Consider the following 20,042-nt stretch of genomic DNA (forward strand, 5'->3'; position numbering starts at 1 on the left):
GCGGAGAAAATAGCTAAAATAAGTAAAAATACGGAAGGTTCTATTTATCTTTGAAAATCGTAAATAAATATAATTATTTTATTTCAAAGACTGAATTTTCAAAAAAAAAAAAAAAAATAAAAAAATAAATAAATAAATAAAAAAAATAAAGCGGGATATTTATTAAAAAAAAAAACGAAACTTTTAGAGAATCGGAGTTTTTGATAAAAAGGCTGAAATTCGAGAGGCAAAAACGAAAAATCTTATCCCTGTATAAAGGTCAACCAGTTTTATCCCAAGGAAATGATTTTTAGAGAAACTTCAGAGGGAGGAATGAGGACTTCAATACTTTCGCTCCGCGGAAAATTAAATTCCTCATAAAATATTTTAACTTGTTCAACAACAAAAAGTTTCCGCGGAAATTAACGGGAAAAATCTGACAAAAAGCGGAAATCCGCGAAAGAATCACATCCCTGATTTAAACTGTATCTCACTCAATCAAAACCCCCACAAAAAAGTTTATTTCAGTTGGAAAAAAAATGCTGTGATGAATGCAAGATTCAAGTCTGGAACTTTTGATAGCATGTGCAACACACTCTAACAAGTGCTAAATGTAGAACATATTATGTAACACATGTATGCTGAACAGACTCTGTGATGCGTCTGTCGTTTAAAAATTTTTTCTATACAATTTAAGGAAAAAAAACCTATTAAAATTCTACTATATAATCACTTATCTCAATTATTATCTTAACATAAAAGTTGGTTTATAACACCATCAGAAAACATCGAGATCCAAGTGAAAAATAAGATATCTTAATAAACATGAGATTAAAAACAAGACGCATCCCAGGTTCGAGTCAAGCCCAGTTTGACAGGGCATTATTTATTTCAAGTAAATATTTTATTTAGAAAAATTATAGTTAAAAAAATATTCAGTATCATAACTTAAGCTAATTTGCTTAAATCCTGCTAAAATTGCCCAACTGGAAAACTAGACATTCTGGAAAGGTTACTTATCAAGTGGGCTGTAGAAAATTTTGTACAGGGTTAATACTTTATTTCTGGAATAATTTTTCCTAAATATACAGAACACATCTAAAAAATAATCTTTAAGTTGGAAACAATGCATGTAAAGAGATGTTTAACTTAGCATTGTCTTCAGCTTTCAAATGTTAACAGTAAAAATAATAATTTCTTTTAACTTAATGGAAACCATAAGCTAAAGTGTCCTAAGTCATGTCTGTATAGTAGATGTTTATTTATTTTTGCTTTTCCCAGTGTATGGAAAATAATTTTTCGTACTGTGAAGAATAATTGAAGTTTGTTTTTGAGATTACCGACTACTTTTCTCATTTACTTCATTGTTAAAGGCTCATAAATATTAATTGTTATCGATTAAATTCTTACAATAAAGTTTTGCTGTCCTATTTCATTACAAGTTTCATGCTCATCGGGGTTCAAACTTAATTTGTGGAGAAAAAAATATTTTAGAACAACTCTAAAAATTATAGCACATAATATAACATATCGTTAGACAAAAAACAGCAATAAAATTTTCAAAGCATAAAAAATTAAATACAATAAAGAATATCAATACAAAATCACTATATTTCATTATAATCAGGGCTGCAGATCCGTCGCGGCGCGAATTTCCACGAAATTGTCATATTTTTTTCCTAAAATTCGCGAATTTCTCAATATGCTTTGATTTGTGCGAAAATTGCTTAAAATGTGAATTTTCTTTACATTTTTAATTTATTATTTTAGTTTAACAGAATTTTATACTTTCTTGAAGCCTTAAATTGAACATGTAAAATTGATTAGATATTTAGGGGAGTGAATCAATAGCAAAATGACAAGAAAATAGTTCAGAGATAATCACAATCTTGTCAAGTAAGGTGGTCTTTCTATACTTAGGGAGGGTAATAGACTGATAGGATTACCTTCCTGAAGTCAGTAAGAGTACAAAAGAAGGAAAATTTTATAAATCAAATCTTTGACAGAAAAATTGTTATACAGGCTATTAAACTCGGCAATGAAATTTCTACCGCCTTTCTACATATCCAGAAAATTTTTCCTGGGTGGCTTCTTAAATAGGGATAAGTTTCGTAGATGAGAGGGAGATAAGGCTTTTGTGACTAGAACCTAGTTTGAATTTTCACAGCAATTACTTCTTACAAAGCAACAGTCAAGGAATTGATCAAGTTTTTGAAATCAAAGCATGGGTGCAAGTTGGAAAAAAGGCCAAGACTGAAAATTTTTTGACTGAAATATCTAACATACACAATACCCCCTCGACATATGCAAACTATCTAAGAAATCTTTACCATAATACATCAAGTTTAAATACTGTACAAAAAATATTTATTCATCTGTCTTTTGATAAAATAACAACAGGATATAAGAAAGTAGACCAATAACGTAGACCTAAAAAATATTTTTAAAGACAGAAAAGAAAAAAAAATTCCGATTTCCGTAGAGTCGGTCTTGTTTCCGTCTTACTTCCGACCGCGGACATTTTCGAAAGACGGAAATCCGTCCTGGGGACGGAAGACTTGCACCCATGAATCAAAGACTGAACGCTATACAAAATTGGCAATTTAATGTTTGTCGGTGCCTAAAAGCAGCGTGGATGCAGAACGATCGTTTTCTAAGTATAAAAATGTATTATGTGATGAAAGACGAAGCATAAATGAGAATAATCTGACCATGTACAATACTTTGTACCAAAATTCTGCTCATTTAAATTAAAATATTAATATTGCTTGAAACTAAAAGAAATACTTTTGATGTGTATTTTTTAAGCTTTTTTTTATTATTTGCGCAATTTCTGTCGTCTGCATCATTTATATAGCAAATTTTTTTATGTTTACAATTTGCGTAATTTTCAAAATTTCCCGCGAATTTTGGGTCCTTTTTCCCGCGACAAACTTGCAGCCCTAATTATAATACACCCACACATTAGTAATCAAACTCCACTGGGTTTTATCCTCTGGTCGGTTATATTGCCAATATTGACTCTTTATTCCTCTTCCACTACTTCTGGGGATCAGTAAAATGAGTATCAAGCATGTTGGAGGGGGGGGGGCTCGGATGCCACAGAGTTTGTTTTTTTAAATCAAAAGCTTGAGTGTAAATAATTTCCAATGTTTAAAAAATTTCAAACAAGACAGTTCCTCATTGTCCCCTACAAACCTTAAAATTTAACTCTTACCTTTAGTTATCCAAATTCTTTTAGATGTAATAACTGCATCTAAAAATAAATTATTTAAACATTACACGAAATAAATTTTTACTTGAGTTCAACATCAGCTTTTTCCTAACCTAAAACTGCCCTATCAACAGAAACCACACATTTGTATAGTAAAACTTCATAGAAAGGGTGCTAAGTGAGAAATATTGTAATTTAAAGTTCTTTAGAAAAAGAAAAAAACTATATAATTTCAATTTTCCAAGATTTCAAATTATTTTTTTCCAAGTGTATAGGAAATATTCCAGTTTTCCAGAGTCTGATTTAAAATTAATCCAAATTAATTAAGTTTAATTAAAATTAAGTTTTTCAGGATTCAATTGAAGCCTATGAATCCTGTAGTATAGTGAGGACAAGACCCAAAGCAGAAAGGACTTAAAATGCGACATACACGGAAGAAAAATCTAAGTGCGGGCAGGAAATTTAGGTTTGGAGCAGAACTATGCCTACAATTTACATTAATGATGAAACGAAAATTTTACGTTAGTAATAATTTTTGTTTCATCGATGCATTTATAAATAATTCGATGTTTAGTTATTCAAGGCTTCCTTACATCTCAATTTTAGTAAGGAATATTATATGTTGTTAAAAAAAATTTCAAGGCTAGTTGTTTGCATAATTTGGTTCATACCTATAGTGCATTTATAACTATCAAAAGTCTTGTTGTTGTTAGACAATTAATTTAGTTAATGATTTTGAAATCAATTTTATTGAAAAGCCTGGGCGTCAAACTTTTTAATGGTGTTTTCAATTATATATGAGAATATTTATAAGTGCTTTGAATAATAATAAAAAAAGGAACAAAGCTTTTAAAATATTGTTTATTTAAAAATATAAAAGTCAATAAGTTCATTCAAACTATTTTGTCATCCACTATAAACACAGTCATCATTTATGAAAAATAAGAATCTTTTAGAAACAGTAAGTTTTTAAAATGCATCATTATTTAATATAATAAAAACAACATTATAAATTAATTTAACTATATAAAGTACAAGAAAGAATATTTGTACATTTAAATAATTTTGTACTTTATATTAGAAGTTCCTTCAAACACTATACACATAAATAAGGTTATCTCTCAGCCAATGTTGGGAAGCCATAAATAATTGGAGCTGCTCCAGTCAAGTACGACATTTTGCAAGCAGCTCTTGCCTGAGAAACTGAATTGCTTACATCAACCACAGCACTCTTTGATTTGTAATAATTGGGTACAAATAGTTCAAGAAATTTATCAGTAAATCTATCAATATCTTTGTCTGTAACATCCCATAGGTTGCCAATAACACATGGACTGAAAAGAAATAAAAGTAGTTGTAGCAATATAGAATAATAGTTAATAACTAAAAATGTTTGAACTGAAAATAAATTATCTCCATTAATACTGTAAAAATAACTAAAAAATTATACTTTGCAGCAAACTGATAAGTACCTTCCTCTTTATATGGTAAAAAGTTGCGCCTCCAACTTTTGCTTTAGCTATGCACGTTTCAAATATGTTTTACAATTTAAAAAAGTGAAAGATTTTAATATCGTAATGTCTTAACAATGAAATTCTTAACAAATTTGAAGAATACTTATAAATTTTTCTAAGGCAAGTTTTGTAGCTTCTTATATTATTTTTTGAATAAAAGGTGAAGACGGCACATTGACCATTCGGTGGTTCATCCCTATTCTAGACCATATTTTTTGTTACATGCATCAAATTTTTATCAGGAAAATAGTTTTTAGCTTGATATGAAATAAGCGTATTGAAAAAAAAAATTATAAAACAAAGATGATGAGATATATTTCATAGAATATTTTGATTGGCTAATTTTTTCTTTTAAAAAAAATTTAAGCTGACTCAAAAGAGAGTGTTATATAGTTTATTAATAATCAGAAAATCCCATTAGCGATGCAGACAATTATGCGTGAATCTTATTAGCTTAAATGTATATTTTATCTAAAGTATTTCAAAATAATTACTGAACTGCAAATCTGAGACTCAAGTATTTGAGTTAATCTAAATTCTAGTTATATTACAAAATTATTACTAAATTCATTAACTTATATTAATGTCATAAATTTAATTCAAATTATGTCAGTTATGTAACATTTTTCTTCGTCTAAATTTGATTTTATTCTTCTTTAATTTTATATTTGAAAGCCAGTAATTTAATAGGAAAGATTTCAATGATCATTTTTAAGATAAAATTTTATATTTAATTACACAATTTTATATTTACTTTAAAAAGTTATTTATACAGACAGTCAAACTTCAGATTAAAAATATGAACATTCATAAAAGCTGTGATTATAATAAGAAATTTTTATTGTAAGACAGCTTGTTCAAAATGTTCTTATTCAAACTTCTATTGTAAGAAATCCTTGTTCAAAACGTTTAAAAACATGCATCTATGAAGATGTGAATGAGACAGTTTTGAAGTGGATACAATCAATGCAAGATAGAAACGTGCCGATCTCTGGACCTTTAATAATTGAGAAAAAGCAATGCAATTTGCAAAGGCATTGGGACACGATGAATTTCGAGGAAGTAGTGGATGGCTTGATAAGTTTGAGAGAAAACAGGGAATTATAGGAAAAAATATATCTGGTGAAAGTAATGACGTTAATGATAAAGATAGCGAAAGGTGGATTGCAGAGATTCTTAATAAAATTTTAAAAGATTGTAAGTCAGAAAACATTTTTAATGCTGATAAGACGGCTTTATTTTTTCAACGATTGCCTTAAAAGACCTTAACATTTAAAAATGAAAAATGCTTTGGAGGAAAACATAGCAAAGCAAGAATAACTATCATGCTAGGTGCAAATAAGACTGGCCATCAAAAATTAAAATCCTCTATTATAGGAAAAAGCAAAACTCCAAGATGTTTTAAGGGCAAGAAATTTTTGGAGGTTGATTATGACTTCAACAAAAAATCATGGATGACGTCAGAAAAATGTGAAAAAAATGGATTTAAAAGTTGGACAAACTTATGATTGCAGAGCATTGCAAAATTGCTCTAATTTTCGACAATTGCCCTGTGCATCCGAAGGAAATCAACAAAAAACTGAAAAACATTACAGTTTTTTATTTGCCTTTAAACACTACATCGAAGATACAACCAATGGATCAAGGGGTGATTCAAAACTTTATACTGTACTACCGCAAAAGAATTGTACGAAAAGTTATCACTGCACTTGAAAATAAGCAATCTATGCCAAAGATCAATTTGCGAGAAAGCATAACAGAAATTTCTAAAGCATGGAACTATGATGTTACAGATCGTAATATTCGTAACATTTTTGCTAAAGCTGGATTCTTTGTCAACGCTGAGAATTTGGAAAGTGCGGAGGACAAGGATGATATTCCTTTAGAAGAACTTAAAAAAATGTGGGTACAGCTAAGAGAGAACCACGAAATTAATGATGTACAGATTAATGATTTTCTTTCTATTGATTCTGAAGCTGAAACCACTGAAACATTAACTGAATCGGATATTTTGGACAGTGTGAAAAATAAAAACAATACAGCCATAAATTGTGAGGAAGATGAAGATGGAAATGATGAAGAAATTAGCAAGCCTTCATATGATGAAATGTTAAAATCATATGAAACAATTCGATGTGGATTGCAGTTTGAGGAAAATACGCCTGAAGAAATTTTTGGAGCATTACAAAAATGCGAGACCTATTATGAGAAAAAACACTTTTAGCAATAAAAATTAATATACGCATGTGATATTGTATGTATAAAATTACATTTATAATAAATGCAGCAATAATTTTAATATATAAAAATTTAGCATTTTTATTCAGTGGAAAATATATGTAGCATGATAGTGTAACTTTGGATAATGTTTTGTTCTATTCTTACTTTCTTTGCAGATTTCTTTTATGATTAAGATTTATAAAATAAATAATAGATAATAATTTACAAGATAAAGGTGTATCAATTTTAATTTTAATTATTTCTGGTGTTTATGAATTTAAAACCTGTTTTTACGTTGTGTAAGTATTTCAAAAGGATATTTTCTATTTAACGAATTTTTTTCCCTCGAGATTTAGCAACTTCGTAAAATAGAGGTCTGACTGTGTGTATATATATATGGATTTATTCAAAAAATTATATAATTTGTTCTATAAGAATGCTCATATTTTTTCTGGATTTCACTATACACTTGAAGTTTAAAAAAAAAAAAAAAAACTTTTAAGTCGAAACATTCTGCGTTCTAAACTTTAAATCATATTCAGCGAACAATCAAGAATTGTGAAAAGTATAAATACATTAACCCTAAAATTAAAATCTGAAGAATGCATTACAAGAGTTGAATTTTGAATTCCTAATGCCCCTGGTTATTTCCAAAAATTCATACCAGATTATTATTATTTTTATCAAAGTTCAATGAGCTGTATAGCGAATCTTAAGAAATCAAAAATTAATTGTGAGAGCCTAAATTTATACAAAATTATGAAAACAATGAATCATACAGATGCCAGAGCTCACAAAATCTGTTCTAAATTAATAAATAAAAGACAACTATGACAAAATGCCTATTTTTCGTATTAAGGTGTTTGACCAATGCTCAATGTCACACCAAGAATTAGGTCATTTTTAGCAGGAATCATAACTGAAAATGAGATTCAACAAAAGAATATTGCATACCTTCCCTGCATTAGACACCTCAAAGGAAATCCTTCAGCTTCAAATCTTCTTCCGCTCTGCATAAGACTTCCACTGCTGCAACCCATCAGAACAACAGCCGCATTGCATTCCAGCTTGTGAACAAGATTGCTTTCTATGTACTGCCTGCCACTGCCATGCCCAATGTACCTATGCGATTTTAATAAATATGTGACATATTTAAAATGGTTCACTTGTTTACAAAAAATGGAGATTTAGAAATATTAGCTATTATAATAGAAAGCAATTAATAAAAACTTTTTTCTTCAGCTATTCAATGCATTTGAGACGAAACTTCTTTAATGAAAAGTTCTAAAAACGTTTTCAGAAATATCCCATTTTTACAAAATTTTACAGCATTATTGAACCTTAAATGTTACAATATTCATGAAACATTATTTCATGATTATTTTTCAGGCTGTAACTAAGAAAAGAGATTTGAAAAAATTGGAGTAAAACCAATTCTTATTATTATTTACTTTACTTTCTCCCCTGTTCTTTGCCATTATTCATTCTTTTTTTATTTATCTTTGCTTTCTTTACTTCATTATCTACCAAATTTAGGGAGTAAAATATCTCTGAGTGTTAAAACTTAGTAACAATTATGACATACACTCCACGAACAGCCATGCTATGGGATTAGATTGAATGTAGAAATTATGGAAAATTTATTTTAGAAAAAATGTTTCTATATTTCTTTTAAAATTGCATGCCACAACTTGGGATTGAGTTTTTAAGAAAGGATAGTGATGAATCAAGAGGATGACAAATGAGAAAATAATTTTTCTTCATAATTCAACAGCAGAGACAAATGAGGGAAAGAAATAGATGTATATTTTAGTTAAATAAAATAGAAAAATAACAGTTTTATTTTCTGCATTCAGAAATACAGTTTTCTCTAAAGAAATATATACACAAGTCATAAAAAAACAAGTATACTGAAAAGTATAGTTTTTGTTTCAATAACCCACATATATATAGTACAGTACAGAACCCGTTATCCGGAAAACCAAAAAACCGGAACAAAATTCGATAAATTTTCCCGCCATTTTTTAAAAAAAAAACAATTTTTTTTTCCTCATAAGATTTTTCTGTCATTTTTGAAAGATGTTTACCTTACCATCATTTTGGAAATAATTATTAGTGTATTACTTCATCGTTTTTTCTTCTTTTTAAGATCAGAAAAACTGTTTCTGAAAAATATCAAAATTATGAAACTAAAATATGACAGTTGTGAATATAACAGTGAACTAAATGTGACAGGCAGTGCTGTAGGGGGAAAAAAATATTTGGGGGAATTCGCCTTTTTATAGGGTATGTGTGTTACTTTGTCATGTCATTGTTAGGTTAAAAAAACAATTGACATGGTTAGGCCGAAAATTATGAAACTAAAATGTGACAAACTAAGACACACAAATAAGGGGGGGGGGGGGGTAAAGTAATGAAAACTCACAAAGAAATTTCGAAATTTGGAATTTAAATTTATCCATGAAAGATAAGTGCAAGCAGTGCTGTAGTTGGAAAAAAAAAAATATTTGGGGGAACTTACCTTTTTATAGGGCATGCGTTATGGTGTTTTAATTATAAATTAATCCTAATTAATATATAATTAAAAATTTGGTGTGTTTTAATTATAAATTCCTACTTTAATTATAAAAAGAACATTTATTTAAAAAAAGGGAATTGCTGATAATTTATATATTCTTATCTTTGATGCATTGATTAAAAAAGCTATTGATAAAATAATAGCATAATATAATAAACTTTAAATGAGTAAATACACAATTCTTCATTAGCACTTGAAAAGTACTATGATTATTTATTTGTTAAACACATTGCCTTGATAGCAAGAAGGTAAAAATTTAGATATGCAAAAAGAAATACAGATTTGTTTTGTTAAGATTTTAACATAAAAAAAGTTCACAATTGCAAAAATTTATGTTCCTTTTTTTTTTTAACGTGCCTTTATTCAAATAAAGAGTGAGCAAGCTCTAAGAGCCCCTCTTTTTTTATTGCCAGAAAATAATTATTTGCTCTCAGATTGGTTCTTTTGCTTACCAGATTATAAAATATGTAAAACAGAGTTAAAAAGAAATATATAATTTAATTTAATATTCAAAATTTTACAAACATGAAATTAATTAAAAGCAACTTCATATTAATATTTTTGTGCTCATTAAATTAGGGTAAATGCAATTTAAATATTTATTTTAATTACTTTGCTTTTCAGGTGCATCAAAAATTGTAAAAGATATAAACGTTTTCGAAATGACATTTTTTACAGGACTAGTCTCATTGCGTCTGTTAACTAACGAGCCCAAAAATTGCATTCGTCAGACTTGAAAGTTCACTTGCTTTTTTTGAATCTGATTGGTACAATTTGCACTTTGGTCAATGTAAAACAATTTTTCCAGAACTGGGCTAAAATTTTTGTTTCACTTCGTAAGAAAAATAACAAATAAATGAAGAGAGAATGAAAAAGAAACAAATAGTTTTGAAATCTTTTTCAAATATTTTAAATTTTCTTCATTACAGCATATTAAATATTTCAGGATGGCCTTTCCCTTCAACTACAGCACTGAATACAGGTAAATCAAAACTATTATTGTTCATTTATATATTTTTAAAATTCTTTGTTATAAAGATAACATAAAACATCAACAATAGTATGAATTAGAAATAATTTATAAACATAAATAGATGCTTACAGAAACAAATCATTCTCTTTTACAGCCTCTAAGAATTCTGTACTTTCGGGTACTCTAGCGACAATGCCCTTCCAATTTGGTTGTCTGTTAATTGAAAGAATCATAATATCAATTCATGTGATATATACATATATAATATACATACACTTGTACAGTAGAGAACCATTTATCCGGTATCCAGATAACCGGGGGAAATTTTGCTTGGTTTTCCCGCCATTTTTAACTAGAACGATGAAGAAAAAAAAGCGGAAATTGGACCCTGAAGTTGAGTAGAGGAAAATGTGAGAAATCTCTTTCCCCCCGTTTGCCCAGAGAAACGTAATTTCTTTCGCGACCTTGAAGATCTTCAGATCAAGAGCAGGCAGGGAAGGGATGAATGTCTTATTTTCTCCTTTAGGCTGTCAATCAAACTCAAAGGAGTGGCATGCTGATTTCGTTTTCTCTTTGATTTACGGGTGGGGGGGGGAATGCACATGCATATCAGTGAACAGAAGATGAGAGAGAAAAATATATTTATGTATTTGACATCGATTAATAAAAATAAATTATTTTTCTTTTGAATAAATTCTGATTCGTTGGAAGTGCGGCATCATTTGCAAGTTTTTCTTGGTGTGGAATCACATCTGCTTTCGTTAAAAATCGTGTTTTTATAAGAAAATAAAAGGAGAATTGTTTATGAATTTAAACATACGATTATTTTATGAAGCAGAATGCAGTTTTGTTTTTATGATTCCACTACGTTTATACGATAAAATTCGCACTTAATAAATTAATTCTTTTTATTCATAAATTTTATCATTAGGTTTTTTTCCCTTCTTCTTTCTCTTAATTCCGTTGATCTTATTGATCTTGTCTTGTTCCGGGTTTTAATATTTATGTTAGTGCCTTTTTTAACTATCGTTTCAGCTTTGATAATTTTCATTGTTTTTATTTAGATTAATAAGTTTTACTTTTATTTTATTGTTTTCCCCCCTGCATAATTAGGTATGAAATATATTGCTTTATTTAATCATTGGTTTTGTTTACATTAGTTAATTTAGGAATCGTAATTATTTTTAAAAAATAAATATGAGAATTTTGTATTTTTTAAATTTGTTTCTCTTGTCTAAACTTGAAATTTTTTAAAAATTCTTTTAAAGGCTATTTTTCTGCCATTTTTTTTTTCTTTTAAAATTTTGGAGTGCTTTTCTTTTATCTCTTACTTCGAAATGTGTTAAACATTTTCCTTGTAATTCGGGTTTGATAAAACATCGATTAACGCCACTTTTTGGTCGACCCAGAAAACCGGGAAATTCAGACATCCGGGATCGTGATGGTTTCGAGCATCCCAGATAATTGGTTCTCTACTGTATATATATATTCCACTTTTGAAAGGCATGGAATTTTTTCCATAGACTTTGTGTTGAAGAAAACCTTTAGGATAGAATATTAAAACCTCTCTCAGCGACCAGGCAAACATCTGCATCAAATGTGGAAAAAGTCACATAAAGAAACACTAAAAAATATCCAATCAAAAATTTTAACAAAACAAATAAGTATATTAAAATGTTTTCAAAATATTTTTGTGATGCTCTCTTTGACGATACAACCTCATGTTGCAGTCAGAGTGCACTAAAGACGATGCTATCAATGATTTACTTCTAGATTTTAAAATTAAATTTAAAAAAAAAGTTACTTTAGAAAAACCAATCATCTCAAACAAACACACATCTACTCATATTTTAATGCTAACTGACTTTTGTGATAAAAAATAAAATGCAAACTTAAATTTATGATGGTGAAATCTCTTGGGAGCGGTCGCTCCCAAGAGATTTCACTGTGTGTGTGTATTGTATACATATAAATATGTACATGTATGAAGAATAATTAGTCTAAGACAAAAATTACTCTTTATAATGCAATGATATCTCCCACCTTAACTTACCAACCAACCAAAAAAACACTAAGAATAGATACGCTAATCTAACAAATAACAAAGTTTGCAAAGAAGAAGGGAGTGAGTGTGAGATTTTAGCTGGCATGGCAAAAATAATAGCTACCATATTAAAGATTAATAAAATTGGTAAAAACACAGGAATTAAAATTTAATGCTACCATATATATTTAGAAGAACACTAAAATCATTAACCCAGAATAAAAAATGAAGTATATAAAAATCTAAATAGTGTTTTAATAATTAAAGTAAAATAAAACTTTTAAAAAAAAAATTTAAGCATATTATTTTAACTACTCAAGAAATTTTAATTTAATGGAAAATCTTAAAGCAAATAAAAAATCATTCATATTAGTAATATGTGCAGGACTTTACACAAACAAGGAAGAAATTATTTAGCATACTGGTTTACTTTTTTTCATAGGGGGACTGTTTATAACTCCGAGCCTACATATGTGGACAGAAACTAGTTTATAGACTTCAACCCTTATTTATCCATTTTTTCATAACAGTAAAAGCTACACATATTACTTACATTCATCGGAGGTGTCCGTTTATAGGTCGCAGCCCCCATAAATACTTGTAAAAAAAATCTATTACACTGGACATTGAAAACTTCCAGTATTAAAGGTCATACATTTTTCTACCCGTACCTCTGATAGCTAAACATGTAACGGATAGCTAATTCGTAGAAACAGATGGCGCTATCTCTCTATTCGCAAAAACAATAGTCTTCGTTCTGACTCAGCAAGAGAGATGACCAGGGATGAGAGTAGTCAGAAAGTAAAAAAGAGGAAATCCAAAAAACAAAAAAAAATAAAGAAAAAAAAAAGAAGGAAAATTTTTTTTATATATATTTATATAAACAAAAATTTGACAAAAAAGTGCGATTTTTAAACTTGTAAACCATGTGAATATAAATCCCAATATGAGACTTTTAAATCACGTAAATATGAAACTCTACATCGAATTTAAAAAATGCGAAAATACAAATCATGATTTTTTAATTTTTTGATCACGATGCATAATTTTTAAATCGCGCGATATTACAACCACAAAAACGAATCATGATATTGGATTTTAAGCTCACGTGAATACGAATTGCTACATAGGGCTTTAAAAGCTCGTAAATACAAATCGCGATATTGATTTTTTAAATCTCGTAAGTAAGAATCGCACTGTACAATATTTAAATCGCCTGAATAAGAATCGCAACGTTCAACTTTTAAATCAGGTAAATACGAAAATCGAGATTTGATAATAAAATCGAGATTTTAAAAATGCATAAATACAAAACACGATATTGGATTTTTAAATGTCGTAAATAAGAATCATAATATACGATATTTAAATAGCTTAAATAAGAATCGCAATGTGCAACTTTTAAATCAGGTAAATACGAAAATCGATGATTGATATTAAAATCGCGTGAATAAAAATCGAGATCTGAATTACGAAAATACGAGCTATCCAGCCGACGGATAAAAAATATGGAAAATCTTATTTTCTGTGCGTGAAATCGGAGAAAATAGCTAAAATAAGTAAAAATGCGGAAGGGTTAGCAGCTAGGGCGTAGATTGAATTTTCTGTTTATCTTTGAAAATCGTAAATAAATATAATTATTTTACTTCAATGACTGAATATAAAAAAAACGGAATAATTATTTTAAAAAACGAAACTTTTAGAGAATCGGAGTTTTTGATAAAAAGGCTGAAATTCGAGAGACAAAAAAAATCTCATCCCTGTATAAAGGTCAACCAGTTTTATCCCAAGGAAATGATTTTTAGAGAAACTTCAGAGGGAGGAAAAGGGACTTCAACAATTTCCCTTCGCGGAAAATTAAATTCCTCATAAAACATTTTAACTTGGGCAAAAAAAAAATTTCAGCGGAAATTAGCGGGAAAAATGGAAAAATCTGAAAAAAAGCGGAAATCCGCGAATCCGCGGAAGAATCTCATCCCTGGATGACGCATGATGAGCTATCCGAACCTACCCTGGTTCCCTCTTTTCCCAATCAGTTGGGGTAAAACTTTAAAATACTTTTTATTTTAGTCAATGTTATGTTGTTACTCTAGTAAAGGAATACAAAATATTAATTCCAAATTGACAAAACAATCTTCGAAAGAAACGCGCTTAAAAGCAGCAGAATTTTCAAAAGAAAGAATAATTGAAGCAATAAAGAAAACAATGGAAATAAAAATATGAACACCGAAGCCGACGTCTTCAAGGGGTACCGCCCTCGGAAGCCATAAAACAAAACCTTTTCTATTGAGAGAGAGGACAAATGCTAAAATTAACTCTCTCAGTACCCCAAAAGTTTTGTAGAAGTTCAAGAAAAAATACACGAAATACATAAAACCAAATCAGAAAAGAAATTTCAAAAAATCTTGAGAAAATAAAAACTCACATTAAACCGGTCAAACAGGGATTTCACAAACAAACTAAATTCAAAGGAAACTTTAATACAAAAGAAAACAACACCCTCTATTAAAATGCGCAGAATGAAAAAAAGAATAGTAAAATAAAAGATTACGTAACAAATTAGTATAATGCTTAATCTACAAAACCTTCGGGGTACTGAGAGAGTTAATTTTGCCATTTGTCCTCTCTCCCAATAGAAAACAGGGTTTGAAAAAACCCGGGGATTTTTGGAAAAACCCAACCCGCCTGGGTTTTATTGAAAAAACCCGGGGAAAATTGGGTTTTATTTGAAAAAACCCGGGGAAAATTGGGTTTTTTCATTTAGTGCTCATAAATTTTACTGTGAAAATATTTTTATTTATTAAATAGTGTTGTATAAGTAAACACTAAAATTTCATCTGACTTTTACCTGTAATAAAATTAAACTGGAATAAATATTTAATGGTCTTCCATGTTTTTATAATACGATAAATAGAAAGTGAAATTAAAATTATGTATAATTATAAAGAGTATCAGTTACTTGTCCCTTTTTTCAAATATTTAGATAAATATATGCATTTTAACTTTATAGTTTCAAAAAACAAATTAATCTTAAAATTATAAAAAAGCATATATAAAAAGTTATAGCTTATTTTTTTAAAATTAGATAATAAAACTTTAAATTTGTTTATTGTTGTTTAATGTATCACTTAATAAATTTTTTTTGTTTGCTTTCAATATTTTTAAACACAATTAAAAGAAACAAAATAAATTGTATTAAAATGAAATCTTAAAAATAATATTTAAAAAATCTTAAAAGTAATATTTTAATTTTTAACTGTTTTTTAATTGTGATAAACTTTCTCCAAATAGTTAAAAATTGTCAGCAGATGTTAAGAGTTAACTTTAAAAAAAAGGTCCATTTTTTCCTTTATTATTATTATCATACAACAGATTCAAAGTGTCTACATTTCTCTCTTAGATGGCAATACACTTTTACGAGTTTTGTAGCTTTATCTATTCCTAATCTATTTCGAAGTTTACTCTGCACCAAACCGAAAGTTGAAAAGTGTCTTTCGATAGAGACAGAGGATGCTGGTGCTGAGTGCAAAGAAAAAAGAATTGACAGAAATTTTGTGGAAGCTAGGAATTTTATTTATTTACTTATTTATTTATTTTGCCATAATTTTCCACTATTTTTTGATGAAAACTGTTCAATAACAGTGTCAAGCATCATTGATTTTGGAAAGTATTCAGGATAGGAAATTTTGGATGCCATAACATGTGGCAGAAATTCTGGATGATGCTTAGAAAGACAGCTTTCTGCTAATTGGTTTTGTTCATCATTTAAAAATTGTCCCCTTGTTTCGGGATCCAGGATGCATATGCTAATAAATGATGTGGCTGAACAGCCTGATCTTTTAACAAAATGTTTATGGGATTCTAATTCATCACACGATAGTAAGTTAATTCATATTTCAACAGGTTCTGAAATTGAAATGTTTTCTGGTTGAAGCTTTTTTAAAGCTTCAGAAACAATTGATATCTGTTTTTCCCAATTGATAGTTTATTGGTAAAGCCCAACATTATTTAATTTTTTTGACATATAAAATTTTTCAAGAACAATCTCTTCATATTTATGGTAATTATTGGCAAAAGTTTTTACGCGCTCACAATATGAATTCCACCTAGTATCATTTGGTCATCAAGCAGTTTTTTTTCATTTGCCCATCCATGTGCTTGATGCACATTTCTAAAATATTTGTTAACTTCAACGATATGTCCAATGATAGTATTAGGAGATACTTCTTTCTGAACCAAATTTAAAAAAAAAAAAACAATTTGTGAAAAAAACCACCAAGTGGGTTTTTTCAAAGTGGGCCCACTTGGGGAACCCTGGTTATATGTATTTTATATTAAGTTTAAATAACGCATTATCACTAATACATATTTGAATCTTCTTTATTTATAAGTGCATTACGTTTCATAATTTTTTAACTCAAGAATTATAAAATATAAATGCAGTAATATAAAAGGAACAAGTTTATTAATCTTTTTGTTTTCACACACATTTATTTACTATATTTATTAAACATATGGATATTACCTATTATAAAATTATAATCTGTAAATATTTATAATCAGTTAAAACTAAAATTTCATCTGACTTGAGTTAAATAAAAAACAGAAATAAATATTTAATGGTCTTACATGTTTCTATAATAAGATTAATAGAAAGTGAAATTAAAACTACGTATAATTATAAAGAGTATCAGTCACTTGTCCCATTTGTTTTCAAATAATTAACCCTAGGAAAAGGATTTCATTTTTAGATAAATAATTTTAAAAAGTTCTCTTATAAAAAGTTTTAGCTTTTTTTTTTTTTTTAAAGCCAGAAAATAAAACTGTTTAAATTTGTTAATGTATCACTTGGCAAAAAAAGAAAAAAATTGTTTCTTTTAAATTTTTTTTTAATATATTATATTACCTGTATGTATTATGTTACCTGTTTATTAATATATAAAGCATGCAACTATATTTGAAAAATTGATCTTTTCAGACAATATTATTTAAATTTTTATTTGATTTAATATCATTAAAATATTACTTTTTTGAAAAAACCCTCTTGAAGTTTTCAATAGCACCTACTATAAAAATTATATGAATATTTGAGTTTCTTTTACTTTACTAATATTAAAAACTTAATCATATAAATCATGCAACTCTATTTGACAAATTTATGCTGCACAATAAATTATATAAAAATAAATGTGAAACAATAAGTTTTGGTAAAAAAAAAAAAAAAATTTTTTTTTGAAAAAACCCACTTATCGTTCCAAGTGGGTTTTTTCAAGGTGGGCCCACCCAATAAAACCCGGGCGGGTTTTTTCAAAGTGGGCCCACTTGGCGAACCCTGATAGAAAAGGCTTTGTTTTATAGCTTCCGAGGCCGGTACCCCTTGAAGACGTCGGCTTCGGTGGTCATATTTTTATTTCCATTGTTTTCTTCATTGCTTCAATTATGTTGTTACTCATTATTGTAAAAATGGATAGGTGAATGTATAATTAAAATATTGAGCTCTTTGTGATGGTGTTTCCTTCCATCCTCTTGCGTCCTTACAAACATTAATTTTATCTCAATAAGCACACTTTAAAAACTGTTAAAAAGACAAGAGCAGTTAAAGAAAAACTTTAGGGAGAAGAATAAGATATGAATATTAATGAAGATCAATATTAATAGTGTTTGAAAAGAACATCAGGAGAGGAGATTTGCCTCTCTTTAAATTATGTAGATGTCTTCATTAAAAAATGTACTCAATTATATTCTTTGTTTTAAATTATTTATTTTTTTATTAAGTTAGATTAGTTTTGGAATTTTCGAATAGCTTGTTTTTTAATGTTATTTTTATTCGATCATCTGTGCTGCTACGTGTACACATCATGAGGAAAACATAATTTTATTCATGAAAACGAAAGTTTAAATTAGACTTTTACTTTTATCTACTTATTATGTATAAATATATATTTAATCAGATCAAACCTTTTTATAAATGTCATTTAACCTTGTAGTATGAAATTGATGTTAATTATCATCAACATCGAATAGTAATTTGATGATTCATTAAATAACACACTTTGATGTTTGTTTACCTTAAAGACCTATCATCCGAAAAAAACCTACTTTCCAAACAATTCCTGATATTGGACTTTCAACTGTATTATTTAATTTCATAAAGGTAAAACTATAAGACTCAAAAGTTGTAATTTTTGTTACTTAGCCGCAAGACCATAATATTGACTATGAAATCTTAATAATTACAGATAAATAGTAGTTACACCTCTGCAAAGCAACCATCCCAAAGTTCTAAAAACCCTAGGAATAACAATCAGGTGGTAAATTAAATACCAGAATGCATAATTTGAAACAATTATTTTAAAACAAACTTACAGCTTAAATTTTCCTTCAAACATTTCTTGAGAATAAAGCAGGTCTCCTTTAGGGTTGAGAAGGTAATAAGTTTTGTTGCAATCCATCCCTTTGTGAAAGATAGAATCTTCTCCATGCAGACTTAGATGTGCACTCAAAACTCCAAGGGATGGCATGCGAGTAATAGGATTACCACTCAAGATGGGAATACTTTCCCATGGTAATGCTTGAATATCCTATAATTATAATACATCATAAAAATGATACAAAATCATAAAACTATACACTACTCACTCTCTCTTCAACTAATTGTTGAGGGAGCAAATGATGCTAGATATAATGAATTCATGTTTTATGTTTCAACTGCAACTAGCTAATATTTAACAATTGCATGTTCCTTTTGTTAACATTTTTATGACAAAAGCATATTTAATTAATTAACCTCATAAACTTATTAATGCGTAATTTTTTTTTAACAGCACTATTACATTTTTTCTACTTTTTAAGTAATATTAAATTACAAATAGTAAAAAATAAAAATTAATTAAAAATTAATTATAAAAATTTAAGCTCATTACGACACATTTTCAAAACCTTTGATATATTTTCGCCTCTATTGGGTGGTTAAAATCACTTTTATCCCAGTGTTCTGATTAGTTAAAATTACAAACCTTTCAAATCATAATCCTCACAGAAAAACATTTCAAAGGGAGTTATGCTAATAAGAGATAAAAAAAAAGGTATCTTATAATTTTTTAAAATTTAACAATAATTAGCTTTATAAAATGCGTTCCATAAACAAGAGGAAGAAAGAAGAGAGCAAAATGATTTCAATGCAGCATCTAGCTCTCATCATCTCTGCTTTTTAACAACACTAAAAATTCTAGCAGTCTCGCATACAGCTAGTTGTTGGCCAAGAGGGTCAAGGAGGTTCAGGCACCACAATTTTATGATCAACTGTACGATCGCAGCAATGAAGTCCACATTTACGACCACATACTAGGGTTCATCAAAAATGCTAAAACGAAACAACACATTTTGGCTTTTTTGCTACATTTTACCAAATGGTATTTGAAAAAAAAAAAAAAAAAATTCTGGCGAAAAAATCGTTATGGAACATTTAAGAAAAAATTGCGATCAAGGAAATAGGATTAAGAGGAAGAATAGGGATCAAT

At 28.5% G+C, this 20,042-nt stretch overlaps 1 protein-coding gene across 2 annotated transcripts in view; it reads right to left on the reverse strand.

The window, feature by feature from the left end:
• Positions 1-4,036: 4,036 nt before the first annotated feature.
• The window catches only part of Sse (extra spindle pole bodies like 1, separase), an 88,099-nt gene continuing 72,093 nt past the window's right edge, over positions 4,037-20,042 (reverse strand). For both annotated transcript variants that reach the window (XM_071186488.2, XM_087152516.1), the window contains exons 22-25: positions 18,889-19,103; positions 10,608-10,691; positions 7,882-8,049; positions 4,037-4,527 (exon numbers count right to left, since the gene is read on the reverse strand). In XM_071186488.2, coding sequence (XP_071042589.2) covers positions 4,308-4,527; positions 7,882-8,049; positions 10,608-10,691; positions 18,889-19,103 — 687 coding nt within the window. In that variant the 3' untranslated portion in view covers positions 4,037-4,307. The remainder of the gene's footprint in view (positions 4,528-7,881; positions 8,050-10,607; positions 10,692-18,888; positions 19,104-20,042) is intronic.

The sequence above is a fragment of the Parasteatoda tepidariorum genome, chromosome 9, assembly GCF_982258835.1.
Source record: "Parasteatoda tepidariorum strain Cologne lab strain chromosome 9, Ptep-v5.0, whole genome shotgun sequence".
Taxonomy (NCBI): Eukaryota; Metazoa; Arthropoda; class Arachnida; order Araneae; family Theridiidae; genus Parasteatoda; species Parasteatoda tepidariorum.